Source organism: Camelina sativa, chromosome 2, assembly GCF_030686135.1.
Source record: "Camelina sativa cultivar CO46 ecotype springtype chromosome 2, ASM3068613v1".
Classification (NCBI taxonomy): Eukaryota; Viridiplantae; Streptophyta; class Magnoliopsida; order Brassicales; family Brassicaceae; genus Camelina; species Camelina sativa.
Window position 1 is genome coordinate 31,523,005 of NC_141881.1, and position 15,774 is coordinate 31,538,778.

At 37.9% G+C, this 15,774-nt stretch overlaps 3 protein-coding genes across 6 annotated transcripts; all 3 read left to right on the forward strand.

The window, feature by feature from the left end:
* Nucleotides 1–41: 41 nt before the first annotated feature.
* Nucleotides 42–2,137, forward strand: LOC104745516 (UPF0496 protein At5g66675). 3 transcript variants are annotated; one of them, XM_087492963.1, is made up of 3 exons: nucleotides 42–387; nucleotides 463–1,824; nucleotides 1,929–2,137. In XM_087492963.1, exons 2-3 carry the CDS (start codon nucleotides 608–610, stop codon nucleotides 1,948–1,950), a joined length of 1,239 nt encoding a protein of 412 aa, XP_087349089.1. In that variant the 5' UTR covers nucleotides 42–387; nucleotides 463–607; the 3' UTR covers nucleotides 1,951–2,137. The 3 variants fall into 3 exon arrangements, with proteins under 3 accessions (XP_087349089.1, XP_087349084.1, XP_087349093.1); XM_087492958.1 differs by having other exon boundaries at nucleotides 73–387; nucleotides 474–1,824; XM_087492967.1 differs by having other exon boundaries at nucleotides 172–387; nucleotides 497–1,824.
* Nucleotides 2,138–2,641: 504 nt separating this feature from the next.
* Nucleotides 2,642–5,774, forward strand: LOC104745535 (UPF0496 protein At5g66670-like). Of its 2 annotated transcripts, none has more exons than XM_087492979.1 (5): nucleotides 2,642–2,774; nucleotides 3,184–3,251; nucleotides 3,403–3,714; nucleotides 3,799–4,018; nucleotides 4,216–5,774. In XM_087492979.1, exon 5 carries the CDS (start codon nucleotides 4,221–4,223, stop codon nucleotides 5,406–5,408), a length of 1,188 nt encoding a protein of 395 aa, XP_087349105.1. In that variant the 5' UTR covers nucleotides 2,642–2,774; nucleotides 3,184–3,251; nucleotides 3,403–3,714; nucleotides 3,799–4,018; nucleotides 4,216–4,220; the 3' UTR covers nucleotides 5,409–5,774. The 2 variants fall into 2 exon arrangements, with proteins under 2 accessions (XP_087349105.1, XP_087349100.1); XM_087492974.1 differs by having other exon boundaries at nucleotides 4,153–5,684.
* Nucleotides 5,775–8,123: 2,349 nt separating this feature from the next.
* Nucleotides 8,124–9,575, forward strand: LOC104745550 (chloroplastic calcium uniporter protein). Its single transcript, XM_010466821.3, has 2 exons — nucleotides 8,124–8,938; nucleotides 9,047–9,575. The coding sequence occupies exons 1-2, from the start codon at nucleotides 8,420–8,422 to the stop codon at nucleotides 9,485–9,487; spliced, it is 960 nt and encodes a 319-aa protein (XP_010465123.2). The 5' UTR covers nucleotides 8,124–8,419; the 3' UTR covers nucleotides 9,488–9,575.
* Nucleotides 9,576–15,774: the final 6,199 nt, after the last annotated feature.

Genomic DNA, 15,774 nt, shown 5'->3' on the forward strand with positions numbered 1-15,774 from the left:
GTAGTTAGAGACTAAAAAGTTAGAAGAAGAGTACATACATATATACAATCAACTGGTAGTTGGTCCAGTAGAGAGGGGGAATGATTAGAGTATAATAAAGTTGAGGAAAAATGAAAGAATGATTAATAAAAAAACAAAATGCGACTTGACTAAATAATATAATGGAAGCAGAGTGGAAGATGTCAAAGTCGGGACCAATACCAAATTGGAAAATCAAAGAGAAGACAAGTCAAAGTCAGAAGCAACTCAGTTGTTTCGCTCCTCTTCTTCTCCCTCCCCACACACACAATCCATCCATCGCTCTCCTTCTTCACTCTCTCTGACTCTCAAAGCAACTAAAAGATTTGAGCTCAATCTTATCTCTTCCGGATCCACTTCTAGTTTCAGGTACTTTTGCCTATCTGATCCCACTTTTTTTAATTCCAGCCTCCGACAAGACAACTAAAACTGTTGTCTTTCAAGATTTTTGTCAGATCAGGTACTGATTCTTCTTTAGATCTCTCTGTTACTGCAAGTTCTTTCACTTGTTTTATCTGGTGGCCTTTCCTCAAAAAACATCGGTTCTGGATTCTGCTTGTCCTAAAAAAAAAAAAAAGTCAAAACGTCCATGTTTCTTGGAATCTTCTCCAAAACAATGGAAGACAGATCAAATTCGAGCAGGAACAGAACCACCAACAACAGTCCACCTCTCCCACAGATCAGAACCGACATAGGTTCCTTATACTCTGCAGATCTTTCTGCTTACAATTCAGCTTGCAGAGAAGATCCTGATTTACAATCCTTCGATTCATCACTCCACCAACGCACCAACAGAGTCATCAACTCCCTCGCCTCTGGTTCCGAAACTCGGTCTTTATCCTTTGACGCCCTCATTGAAGTCTCAGGGTGTCTTCTCGAGATGAACCAAGAAGTCGTTAGGTTTATCATTGAAAGCAAAGAAGATGCGTGGGACAACAAAGATTTGACATGTTTGGTCAATGCGTATTTCGACAGTAGCATCAAGACCTTAGACTTCTGTAATGCTGTTGATAACTGTGTCAAACGCGCCAGGATAGGCCAAATGCTCTTGCAGTTTGCGCTTAAGCAATTTGAGATGGAGGAGTCATCAGCGACCAACAACAACAATACGAATAAGTACGCCAAAACTTTAGAAGGGCTTAACAAGTTTAAGGCTTCTGGTGATCCGTTTGATGGAGATTTCTTTATGCTGTTTGAGTCTGTTTACGAGCAGCAGGTTATGCTTCTGGAGGTACTTCATAAACAAAAGAGGAAGCTTGATAAGAAGCTCAAGAACATAAAGCATTGGAAGAAAATATCGAATGTGGTTTTCGTGACAACGTTTGTCTCTGTTTTGATCTTCTCCGTGGTAGCAGCCGCTGTGGCTGCACCGCCAGTTGTGACCGCGGTTGCAGCTGCGTTGGCGGTTCCAATTGGTTCAATAGGGAAATGGTGTAACCATCTATGGAAGAAGTATGAAACGGCTGTGAAAGGACAGAAAGATATAGTTTTGTCAATGAGGATAGGTGCTTATGTTACCATGAAAGACATGGATAACATTAGAGTACATGTAGATAAGTTGAAGATTGAGATGGAATCGATGATGCAAAAAGTTGATTTCGCGTTAAAGGAGAAAGAAGAAGAGGTGGCTGTGAGGCTTTCGATGCACGAGATCAGCAAGAAGTTTGATGTTTTCACAGAGAGAATCGAGGAAGTGGGTGAAAACGCGGCTAAGTGTAGCAAAGATATCACATTGGCGAGAACAATCGTGCTAAGGCACATTCTAAGTTTCCCCTCAGGTTCAGATTCAGAGCAGCAAGGAAACTTGTGAGTTTTTTTGGTTATGAAACTCTTCTTCGTTTATTTTTGTTGGGTTTGTGTAAAGTTTGAATCTTTTTGGCTCACATTGTACACTTTTTGTGTTTGGTCAGGATTGAGGCAATCACGTTGTGAGAGAGGATGCATAGACTGTATAAAAATAAAGTGGGAAGAGGTTATGTGGGTATGTCACATAGCGATTATATAATGTTATGTGTAGCAACTCTTGTATACAGATTTAGCACAACATACAGATACAGTAGTGTATTTACTCAATTGGAAAAGAAAAAAAAATCAAAGTCGATATTGATATTTAGCCTCACTTGTTTATTTTGTTCATGGTGTCTTGTGTGGACTACAACTTGAATCTATCGCCAATGATAGTAGAGTCTTTCAATGTGGAAATAACAACAACTCAAAACTCATTTATTGTTGTGTAAGAGATCGAAAATGTGGATCTCGCCAAGAAGATCAACTATCTATGTCGTTGTTACTCAAACTCATGTGCTGGATTTTACTTTGATTTTGCTAGTAGCTTCTGTTTACGGGATGACTAAAATGGTTATGATTTGATTATGTCTTTGTGAGTATATATATTCTGGTCAATGCGGATTGGTTACCGTTTGAGCTAATGCATGTCAAATGTTTCAGTTTTAGATCCTACTCTTTCAAAATGTCAAATGTAGGGCACATTGTCATGAGGTAAATCACCCGTTGTCTCAAATGTTTGGTGAAAGTGAAACTTTATATCCGGTATTCGGGTGTAGTCATCATAGATTCAGAATCCCTGTTCCTTCTATGACGAATGTTTTTTATTTGGATTTGCAGTGGAACAATCCTGCGCAAAACTCAGTCTTTATCCTTTCATTGAAGTCTCAGGGTGTCTTCTCGAGAACTATCGTTCTAAGGCACATTCTAAGTTTCCCCTCAGGTTCAGATTCAAAGCAGCAAGGAAACTTGTAAGTTTTTTTGGTTTCTATATTCTTTTTCGCTTATTTGTTGTTGGGGTTTGGATTGAGGCAATCACGTTGTGAGAGATGCATAGACTGTTTAAAAATAAAGCGGGAAGATGTTCTGTGGGTATGTCACATAGCGCTTTATATAATGTTTATGTGTAACAGCTCACATCAGTACTAGTATATCTGTTTAATTAGCACAATATAATGTATATACTCAATTGGAAATAAAGACATGAAACAAAGAAAAGAAGAAAGACAAAACACAAACGTTGTGTCGTTGTTTATTAATTATTTCGTGGAAGCCGCAAGTCATGGTTCCTTTGTGACATTTGTTAATACCTTTATTCTCGACAACTTTTGACTTTTTTTCTTTTTCTTTTCTTGATCTCCTCCGTAATGGGGCACTAAGCATTTGGATTCTTGTGCAAAGAGAGAGAGAGATTCCTCGAGTCTGCTCTAACATTTTTCGGCCCTGAGGTAAGTTGATTAATACTAGTAGCACGTTTCAAGAAAAGGTTATTTGTATAGCAGTTGTTTTACATTTTGATAGTTTGGAAGAAGAAGAGAGAGTTATTTGTGTGCTCTGAAATTTTGCTTAATATGAAATGAGAAGCTAAGGAAACAATAGACAGGATCTGGGACGCAGCGGCGGCTTCCAACACAAATGACAAGTTTGAAAGATTCATTGTGTCAAGCACCTCAACTACTGATGTCTACATATGACCATCATATAATAGAGTTATGACGTCTCTTCGTTTAATAGTTATTTTCGTTTTGGTTTCTTCTTGAAAATAACTACTTGCTTTTTTTTTTTGTTAAAGAGGATTGTGTCTTAATTAGGAACCAAAAAGAGATAAAAGAGTAAGGAACTTAGAGCTAAACTCATTGCTCAACATGATAGGAAGATAAATCAACAACGATAGCAAACTTCTTTATTAAGGTGCGTTGATACTTTGATTTTGACATATCAACAAACTCAACGAAAACCGGAATAGAAATTAATATAATCATTTCTTATGTACAGCTTGTTCCACAGAAAAACATATTAACAAAGACCAACTCATATTACGTGTCCGTTTTAGTGGTTCACGAACTGTTCATTTTGGGGTTTTAAAAACATAAAATCTTAGACCAAGAGGGTATTATATATACGTTAGTCAATAGAGAGGCAGAAGTAAGCTCTTCCTTGTCTTGGACTAAAAATTTCCAAAGCTGTCTCGCCAAGATTCCTATCAAAAGTTCAGGTACGTTTCTGTTTCTCTTCGTTTCATCTCCATCTGATCTTGATCATGTTATAGACTTGTTTGATTCAGGAGTTTCAGAGACAAAACTCTGTCCTAAAACTTTGTTTCATTTAAAATATTCCTTTGAATTTTAGCGTTTCAAAAGGTCAGATTAGCTCCACCAGTAATATCAATGGCGTTCTGTGGATTATTTTCAGAGCTCATGAAAGGAAACTCCAGTTCTAACAGCGGCGGAACCAATGGTTCACCGGTTAAGCCAATCCAAACAAAGATGCGGTCCAAATACTCATCAGAGCTGAGTTCTTACACATCCGCGTGTAAAAAGTACTCATCCCTCAAATCCTTTGATTCATTGGTTCACAAGCGAACCGAGAGCGTTATCAGCTCGCTCGATGCTCAGGCCAAGACTCAATCTTTAAACCTAGAGTCAATCATGGAGGTCTACGGATATCTTCTTGAACTAAACCAAGATACAGTAAGAGTCATCATTGAAAGCAAAGAAGATGTTTTGAAGAACAAAGATCTTAAGGCGTTGGTTGATGTCTACTTCAAAAGTACTTCCAAGACCTTAGATTTCTGCAATACCGTCCAGAAATGCGTCAAGAAAGCAGAGATAAGCCAACTTATCATTCGACTCGCGGTGAAACAGTTCGAGACAGAAACGGATGTTGGAGAGGGTAAGAAGAAGAAGTACGCGAAAACATTGGAGGAGCTGAACAAATTTAAATCCTTGGGAGACCCTTTTGATGGCGAGTTCGTGACGCAGTACGAGTCCATCTACGATGAACAGATTTTGCTTTTGGACGAGTTGCGTAAGCTTAAAGTAAAGCTCGATAAGAAACAGAGGAATCTTAAGACGTGGAGGATAGTGTCAAATGTGGTTTTCGTGACTGCGTTTGTGGCTGCTTTCGTCTTATCGGTGGTTGCGGCAGCGATGGTAGCACCTCCGGTATTGAGTGCTGTGGCGTCTGGATTGACCACACCGATTGATGTTGTGGGAATGTGGTGTAACAATATGTGGAAGGTATACGAGAAGGCTGTGGAGAGACAGAGAGGTGTGGTTTCATCGCTGGAGCGTGGGGCGCAAGCTAACAATGAACTGATGGTAAACATAAAATTCGAAGTTGAAAAACTAAGCGAAAGGATCTCGTCGATTCTGATGACCATAGACTTTGCGGTGGAGAGAGAAGAAGATGAAATGGCGATGGGATTAGCGATGCAAGATATCAAAAAAAAGGTTGAAGGGTTTACTGCAAAAATCAAGGAAGTTGGTGAAAGAGCGGACAACTGTAGCAAACTCATCGCCTTGGGGAGACTTATAGTCGTGGGACACATTCTTGGTGTACACATCGTAGAAACCGAAGCTCTAAGTATTATCAGTGGCGTTTAAGAACATCGATGTTGAGGATCAATGCTTTAACTTGAGCTTTCAAGGTTCACTATAGTTTTTATTCTCTGTGTGTGTGTTTTTGTTTCCTTTTTTTTTTTTCATTCTCTTAACTTTTACAATTAATAATGGACAAAGCAAATTGAAATTCACATTCTATCAAAAGCTGCATATAATGTAAAAATAGGTTTTTTTTTTGCTTCAAAAAATTGTACATTCTTTAAAAAAGTACGTTGCAAGCAGTGGCAAGCAAGACTCAGAAGTCAAGAGTTTTTATCATTGGTTATGGGCTTCAAAGTTGGGCCTATTGTAGTCCCTTCGGGGACATCCGATAAAAAATATTTGGGCCTATTGTAGTTTATTATGTGACGTTGCCCATATCAAAGGATTGATTTAAAGAAATATATATTCATTGAACATCAAGTAAGGATTTTAAAGTTAACATCAACGATAACATGTCAATCTGGTGATATTTTAACATACAGTCTTATTTTACCTTTTAGTTGACTGTAAAAAGTTAAAACATATTTTGTAAACTATTTAGATAGAAGTACTGGTTATTAAACAAATGTCAAATGTATATTCATTTGCAGAAACCATCACTAGCTTCAACACTAGTATTGTTTTCATTTTGGATAATTCACGCCAAAAAGAAGAGATTATGTATATGAGTAGTAAAAAACTGTATACTGTTACTTATTTCTCGTTAAAAAAAAAAATTGACTTTCTAACATGGCGATGAGGAAATAAAAAATGAATATGTATTCTTGGGAAAAGGGGAAAATATAGAATTGGACTGGGAAAAATTCGGTTACTTAGTAATTTGGAAAGAGTTTAAAAATTGACGGTCAAGAAAAGGAGAGTGTGAGGATGAATAAAAACGTTTAAAACTAAAAAGGCTTTTTATTCTATACAGTTCAACTGGGGAAGGTAGCTTCGTAAAAAGAAAGAATCCAGTTTTATCTATTTATTTAGGTGATTACAAAAAAGACCCCACAGCAAAATTTAAAGTAGGAGAAGAGAGGGGAGCCTCTCTCGTGTCTCGTGAGTTTGGTAGTCTATAAAAATATCTAAAGACTAAACAAACAAAACCCTCCCTTAGATATCAACTCCCCAACACAACACACTCTCCCTCACCGGATTCCAATACTCTCTTTTGCATTTACGTGGCGACTCGTTTACGTGTGTCCTCACACATTTATGGGGCTCCTTCTTCTTTTATTCCACCTACTAATCTCGACCTTTTCCGTGTATTGTTACTTTTTTCTTTCTTTCTTTTGTTAGTACGTAATTGAGATTCTTGAAATTAACGTTAGTCAGATTGTTCTGAAACTTAATACTAATGCCTAGGTATACGTCAGTTTTACGTTACAGTGGCAACAAAAAAAAAACAAAACAAATTAAAACACACACACATCTGTTGATGAAATAAGATGGTGTAACATTCGTCAAATGATTCTTTTTGGGTTTGGCTGGGGAAAACAGTTCAAACTTTGTCTATTGGCAATATATATAGTTGGTTTATCATGCATAAACGGTTATAATGACAAAAATATATAGCCAAGTTCTCATAACCTAGTTTTTTTTTTATACAGTCTCCCAAATTTAAGCTGCAATATAATGTATATGTAGATAGAACAGTCACACTGTTAATTACTCTCTCAATTTAAACACAAAGATCATTGTCTTCCACACTAAGAATTTTTGTAAGTTGTGACGACTTCAGATTCTCGAACAATACATATATAGTTGCATGATGATGATGAATCGGTCTCGCGTGTCTTCGTAATCCAGTGCTGGAATATTTCTCAATGGCTTAATATTTGAAAACAAACCCTTATCTTATATAATCCCACCGAATTTTATTTTTTTAATAACATAAAAAAAAAAAGAGACAGAGATGAGATGATGCTTGCACTTATCTAAATCTACGTGTTATGGAACACCACATTATATAATAAATAAACACAGTTTTATATACTAAAACCGTTTTACAATCTGATTGGAAATGTATGTAGACGAAAGAGTGTGTATACTTATTAGAGAACCATTAGCAAAAGATGTGTTTAATTAATACTACTATAGTACTTAAATAAAATAAAATAAAAAAAAGGAAAGCAACGGGAAGATGATTGATTGGGGGGGGGGGGCTTTGGGGAAGACTTGGCGTGTTGTAAACAAGATCGGACGGCAATGCGTGGCAAGTCGTTTATGACGTCGGAAGCTTAGCATGCCACGTGTACGGTCATCAGCATTAGGTGACCGATATAATGTAATTTCCCGTGACTTGACCATCTAATGTAATCTCCCCCACAATTTATCGTGCCCTTCAATTTATCAAGAGAATATACAAAAACGTGGATTTTATATTTCCATCAAATAAATTTCATCAAATATTATTTGGTTACCCAACAAAAAACGTGGATTTATATTTCCATCAAATAAATTTCATGTTTGATGTGCGATATAATAAATAACACAGTTTTATTATTCGTCAATGATTGCTATTTTTGTTATTCAATTCATATAAAATTAGTACTACTATATATGACTAAATAAAATATATTAACTACACTAATAATAACAGTTAGTTCTATTCACACGTTTAATAGGAAATTCGTTAATTGTAAATTTTTGTAACTTTGTTAGCACATTTAGCTGTAATCATAACAATCGTTTTAAAATAAATGTAACATCATGATCATAATAAAGATGAGATAAGCAACGCCTATGTGTAATTATCGTGTCAACAAAATATCGTGATAAGAAAGAATGCTGTTTCAGAGGAGCCTTCTCTCTCTCGTTCTCTGAACAAACCCACAAAAAAAAAAAAAAAAAAAAAAAAAAACGCAGCTAATATAAAAGGCAACTCAAGTTGCTCTGTTTTAATCTCGGACCAAAACACAAACCGTGTTCTGTCTCTTCCTTTTTCGTATATCAAAACCAAACTTCGTTCTTCTTCTTTCATTCGTTCTTTGTATTTCTCTGACGTAGCTTTTTTAGAAAGATCGACCATGTCGTCGAAGAAATCCTTAGTTCAAAGTCTCTTCAACATTTCCAAAACCTATTCCCGGATCTCGGGTTTTACCCGTATGCGTCCCACCAAACCCGTCGCCGGAGACTCTGGTATTCGCCGGAGATTTCTTCACAAGAGGGCATTTTTCTCGCCGGAGATTGTTCCCAAAGGAGGCAACTTGATGGATAAACTCAGGGAGTTGAGTTTGTCCAACAATAACCGTATTCGTCTAGACGAGACGATGCTCCCCCCACCTTCTCCGGCGAAATCATCACCGGATTTTTTCCCGGCGGTCACCGTGGAAGACGTGAAGAAGCTCATGAGAGCAGCGGAGATGGAGATGGTGAAATCGAGGCTGAGAGATATTGGCAAGAATTGGGTTCCTTATTCCGAGTTTCTCCGGGTATGCGGAGAAAACAGTTCGGATCCTGAACAAGGTAACCGGGTCGCGAATATGCTTGACCAAGCTGGAAACGTCATCGTTTTGGGAAAACTCGTCTGCCTTAAACCCGATGAGGTAATTAATTAAAACTGTTACATGCATTACAATTTTTTAACCACACTTAAAAACCAAATTTAGCATTCTTGATCTAATTTTTGTTTTTTTTTTCCTTGGATTTTACAGCTAACAAGCGCCATGGCTGGTCTGATTCCGACGCACGAACCCACTCTCGACGCAGCGACAAGGCAAGAGTTTGAGAAACTTAAGATGATTAAATCAGATATCGACAAAAGAGCGGACGATCTGGTTCGAAAAGAATTATGGGCCGGATTAGGCCTAATTATGGCCCAAACGATTGGATTTTTTAGGCTGACGTTTTGGGAACTGTCGTGGGACGTGATGGAACCCATATGCTTCTACGTAACTTCGACTTATTTCATGGCTGGTTACGCCTTCTTCCTCCGTACTTCAAAGGAACCTTCCTTTGAAGGTTTTTACAAAAGCCGGTTCGAGACCAAGCAGAAAAAGTTGATTAAAATGCTTGATTTCGATATCGACCGTTTCACCAAGCTACAGAAGATGCATCATCATCGTCCAGACTTTACTAAACATGGTCGTTGTTGATTCTTTCCTAAATCGGATACTACTAATTAAATGTATAAACGGCTAAAATTTTCGTAGAGAATAAATTAGTTTTAGAGGGGTAAAAAAAGGAAAGTCTTGTCATGCTAGTAACACTAGTTCACTAAATAAGTAAATCATTACTAAACTAACAATTAAAGTGAATGTTATTTCCAAAGTAATTTTCCCTTTTTTGGGGATCAGTTGATTTCTGTGTATGAATATATACACAATTGTGCCAGCCGCGTGGATCGCAAACTTTATTAAAAAATGGATAGAGAGATACGTAATAAACTCTATGTTCGTTCATACGTTGTAGCCCAACTAAGAGAAAAAAACAAGTTTCTGTTACAAAACTAAAAAGCATGGACTATACAGTTGGAAAACACGTATTTCCGAGTATTCACAAAAGAAAAACGGATTGCGTCGGCAGCAAGAAATTATAAATCCAACGAAAAATACATTTTGTATAACATGCAATATCGTTTGAAGTGTGTTAAACAGAGGAACACAGAGCAATGGAAAAGAAGCAGAAGCAGTGTTTATACCATATAAAGAAAACGTGTGTCTGTATGTATATTAGTATATCTACACGGGTATGTATGTATAATTGGGTATAGTGTATATATATATACACGGGTATGTATAATAGTGTTGTATATGGCTGATTCAAGACTTTGAAGATGGTGTAGTCTTGGAAATACTTGTAAATACGTATGTGTGCTAGAGTCATAGTTTTGTATGATTCACGAGTGTATGTGCGTGCATAAAGTAAATTAGACATAAGGGATTTGTTAACGGGGTTCGGTTAACCTACATCCCCGGGACCTAGTCCAGAAACCATTCACTAGAAAAATCCGCAACCTACAAGTGCTATATGGCATCCACCACTCTTTTCTAGAATTACAATGAAAGAAGAACTACTACTCATTGTCTTTTCCGACAAGTATAGATCTTCAACAAAACCATCAAAAGATCTCTATCTTCTTGATGGGACAACGTCACACACATGTGTGCCTCTCTCGATAAACCCTAGAGGCGCAACCTTTTCTTTTCCCAGTTGCGTTCTATTTATGTGCTTCAAGAACCCTACGCTCCTCATGCTTGGGCTTCCCTTTGATAACAAGGCCCATGTCACTTCTCTTATGAGCTCGAAGCCCACATGGCCTTTTTCTCTCTGCAACCACTCTTCAACACTAGTTTCTTGTGTCACAAGAGACGTTTTTCTTACACATACTCATCTGTTATATTCTGTATCAACTCTTGTGTCACACACTTCCTCTGTTGCCGTCTGCATCAACATAGCTCGAGTCTAACAACCAGTTACAACCACGCCTTCAATCTCCCCCTTTGTTACTGAGTTTTAGAACTCGAGCTCACCTTGTAACTTTGCACTTTGATGATCTTCAAGCTTTAATACTTCTTCATACTCTCTCTCTAAGTTGTCACCGCATATGATGATTCTAACATAAAGTCTTTGTTTCTTCTGTCACTGCAGTTGCATCACAACATCTGACAACATCTACACAACTCAGCACCATCACATAAATACCAACAATCTCCCCCTTGATGGGTGAGTTGTAGCTCACACGATTTACCATCTTCAGTCAGAGTTGTAGCTCACCCGATTTACCATCTTCAGTCTCCCCCTTTTTATATTAGTTTGATACTCAAGCAACCCATACAGGAATTATAAGACAATAGACCGATCACGACTCCAAGATGCTGTAGAGAAATTCTTGCTCCGCCTCAAACCACACTGCTAGCTTTATCTAAAAGAATACATATCATCACCAAGGCTTTCACTCCCCCTGCTTGAGTGCACAACTAAGATAAAACCTCACACTACATAGAACTTTCCCACCTTTTTGCAAACATACTCCGACCAGAATCCTCAGAGAAGACTTAAGCAGCATGCTGGTAAACAAGAAAAATTAAGACAACTCTTAGCAGCTATACACACCACTGTCAAACCAACAACATCACCTTACAGCTCACATCAGCATCACCTTCAAATCTCAGAAGAAGTTGCTTCACAATCAACAAGAAACCGCTGTCGCCAATAGGAACAAGATCTAAGCCTGCCGTACGCACAGAACAGTCTCATCGGATGTGAGAGCAATTCTAAGAACAAAATGCAGAGACAATTTCCAAAAACTTCAAACCATCCTATAACCAAGCCATAGAACAATCACCAACAGAGCTCTTGTATTAAACTGCTCTCACAATCACATCTAGCATATGGGAATATCTTTGATCTCTCCCTTCTAGCTCGGTTCAATACTCAAAACAGCCAATGAAACCAACCCAAGACCAACCAGAAATTCACAATTCTGTTGAGAACAACGTTAGATAAAAAACCAGATGAACATACCTTGTGATAGTCTTTACACAACACCTTTCATGTCAAACAGTAAGCCAATGAATGAAACAGGCAATTGCAAAATCTGAAGCAGCTGTCATTGTAGTATGTGTACATCCAGCTTCAACAAACACAGATTCTCATATAAATTCCTTCAGAGTTTAAGTGCTAGAGCAACAACAACTTCTTGAATTTCAAAAGCGATGTCCCAACTTTCACCTACAAGACACTTCAGCTTCCTGGGTTACACCTTAACCGGAGTTACTCAACTCTGAGTATTCTACCTCAGATTGATCCCGACCAACATCTCCTTGCAGATGTCACTTAAGCTAACCTTGCAGAACTGAATCGGAGTTCCACAACTCTGAGTATTCTACCTCAGATTGATCCCGACCATCTTATACTAATAGTGAAAATGAATCCTTCTCCTGAACTTCAATAATTGAGTGCTCTCTTCTCTTTCTTCTTCCAATAATCAGAGACATTTCTTTCTTTTCTAGGAACCTTTTGTAACCACAGTCACCCACAGCTCTCCTTGAGTTTACAAGAGTGACACTAAACCAAACACCATCCTTCACAGCAGTAGAACTTCCATAACAATGCTTGATCACAACAAACTGAGCTTCTTATATCAACAGAAGTATAAGGCCATTCCATAGAGACTGGATCATCGATCAACCTTGAAAATTTGCAGCGGAAAATCAAACTTAAAACCTCTCCGAAAATGTTATAATCATGATTTTCATCCCTTTGACAGACTGACCTTAACTCATGCCTTTTTCTCCCTTTCTTAACTTGCAGCAACCTGATATCTCATTGAGCCTTTGTAAAACTTGCTTTAAAACCTTTCCTCACAAAAACCTTTGGAACAACACTCTGAGAACCATTAAACGTATCAAAAGCACATCTTGACGAACCTTTATAAACACTGTCCATCACTCCACAGATGTCAAAGACTTGTATTGAAAATTTTCCAAAACAGGGAACTCTTGACTGAAGCATTTGCGTCTGTCTCGATGCAGAGGACAAACGGAGTAGCAAACCAACCCAGAAAATTACAAAATTTGGTGGGAATATCAACAACAGTCACACGAAGCCACAGCAAAAAACGGATCACGATTCGGAGTTACGGTTTGAGAGCTACGTCAAATTTCCCAAGACAGATCCAGACTAATACGACCTGCGAGCATCCAATTTTGAGAGAAATTTCCCATCAAACCACAAGGAACCAGAAGAATATCTCTATATCCTTGGAAAGATCTTGTTTTCAAGTTTTCAGAGCTAAAATCTGAGGTCTGTAGCCAAATAAAACGAAGAAGAAAGTATCCAACAGAAGACAGAACCATATCAGAAAAAAACTGTAGTCTCTCGTCTGATCTCTTCTCAAATACCAACGACAGCTATAAGCGCCATAAACCACATCATGAGACCTTGTATTTTGAACATCTCTTCTTCTTTTTACAGCATGAACCATTGATATTGTCGCATCAAGACCAAAAATCTCTTTCTCTTGAAATCCAGCCTCTCTTCTTTGTAGCACATTACACACCGATTTCGTTCAAGCTTATAACACTCACAACTTTTGACTCTGAAAATAATATCACAGGCATCTCACTCCTATCTCTAATTCCAAGACCAACTGTAAGCTCCTTTTGAAATCATCTTCACAAAATTGCAGGTTCACACTATAGCGCCAAACTACAGCCAAGAAAAACAGTCCTTAGCAACCTGAAATTAACTTCACGATACCCGCAGAAAATTTCTCAACCACTATCAAATTCAAATTCAGCGACAAAGCTCTATTGATCCTAAAACCAGCCAACATTCCAAGAATATTCAGACACCATAATCACTTGGAACTCTCATTATCGAACATACTTTGAAGAACAGCCCCAAAATAATTGATTTATGAGTCCCAACAACTGAACAAAAATCTTCTTCTCGTTGATTCTATAACAGCTCAACCAACAAGGAAAAACGAGAACCACAAAAGACATCGACCAAATTTCCCAGATCAAACAGCACAAAAAAACTTCCTCTCGTCAAACCAGTGTACACAGATTGAGAGCCTCACTCTTCACCAGCTCCTTTCTGTCATTTAGATTTGAATCTACCATGAGATTCATCTCTCCTATTTTTTCACAAAATCGCCATTTTCTTCCATGATGGTGACTATCAATCTTTTCTCCATGTTTCAAAAACTTCTCACCAAATCTGGAATCCAATACAAGATTTTATTCCGGCTCAAGTTGTCTCCTTTGCCATCAATGCAATCCTTAAACCTCATGATGAAATTGTGAAGATTTATCTCCTAGCTCCTCCAAAATTCCACATGTAACACACAAACTCAACAAACTGTGAATCAAATCAAGATTCACAAATTGCAGTTCTCTCTCTCTCTCACTTTTGGATTCGATACACCCTAGAACACCAAAGAAGCCTAACTGCAACTTTCTATTGAGATCACTGCCTTTTCAAAAATCCCAAACCAACACGTTTCCAATTCTTCTGGGCCTGATTTAGTTCAGCAAGATATTGGGCCAAAAATCCCAAAGAAACCCATGATGAAACAACCATCCTATCTTCCTTCATCTCTGCCCGACGATTAAGAGAACTATGAAGCTATTGGTTTCAGCATTCTTAACCTTCTTCTCCCCCTTCTTGTTTGCGTGTATAAAAAAAGCATGACACGTACAACAACAACCAACCAAGGATGCTTATCATAAGACACAGAGAAAGATGCACCAAACCTTGAATCTTCATAATGGTGACAAGATTCATATGCTAACGCTCGAGTCACAACCTAACAAGAGCTCCTTCTCTAATAAACCAATACTGATGCCAAGTTCCAATGTTTTTCCATATCACAACCTGCGATTTTCTTCCGCTTTCTTGATCAAACAGTCAAACTTGCAATTTCTTGATTCAAGAGAAGTAAACCAGCCACAATTAAACCAACTTCAAGTGAAATGAAGTACACACCAAGAAAAAAACTAAGTCTCAATCTCAATAGAGAAAACAGAGCTCATCTCACAGACTTTCATTCATACACAAAACTGAGATTGTTGATTTAAGAAACTCAAAACAATCCAATACTTCTCTGCAGAACACACCACCAACAATAACACCAATTTTGGTGCTCAACCTCTGTAGATATCCAAAACGATCGAAGGCAGTATGCACAAGTCTTTGTCTCTGTCTGAAAACATGGGTGGAGATAAAACCAAACTTCTCAAATATAATTTTCAACGACTGACAAAACACCACACTTTGCAACTGACTATCCTCAGCTTCATTGCTTTCCCTTCTCGATTAAAGTCGACAAACATGAAACCTCTTGTCGAGCTAGACTCACTTTCTTTCTTTTCAAATCGGAGAAAAATAACATGAGGGTGTGTTATTAACTCTTTCTGTAAATTTCCCAACAAGAGAAACACTTGTGATTGCACAGAACCAATCAAGCAGACATTGAATCCTCTGCGGCGCTATCGATGAGCGTGAGATGAACGACTTCTTCTCTTACCAGAAAGTAACAACAGCACTTTGTCTCTCTCTTCACCTTCAGAGACGCAGAACTAGGACTCAACCCAGATTCTGGTCATCAACTTTGATCATCCAGTGACATCTTCTTTGCCTGCAACTCTCTCTAGAAAACAACAGAGTTCACAAAAATTCCTCGATCATCTACTTTTTTCTTATTCACGCTTCCCGGAGAATTTCGGTGGACTAAACTGACAACTCCAATGACTTGACATCAATTCAATCATCCTCATCTTTCTCCGTTTCTCTTTGTTTCTTCAATTTCACCAAACTTAAGATACTCTGAATTTTCTTCTCAAACTATATAGAGCTTGTCTTATCTCTTATCTAGCAGCACATCCAAGATCTAACCTGTTAGAGATAGTAATCTCAGATCGGTTTCCCGCTC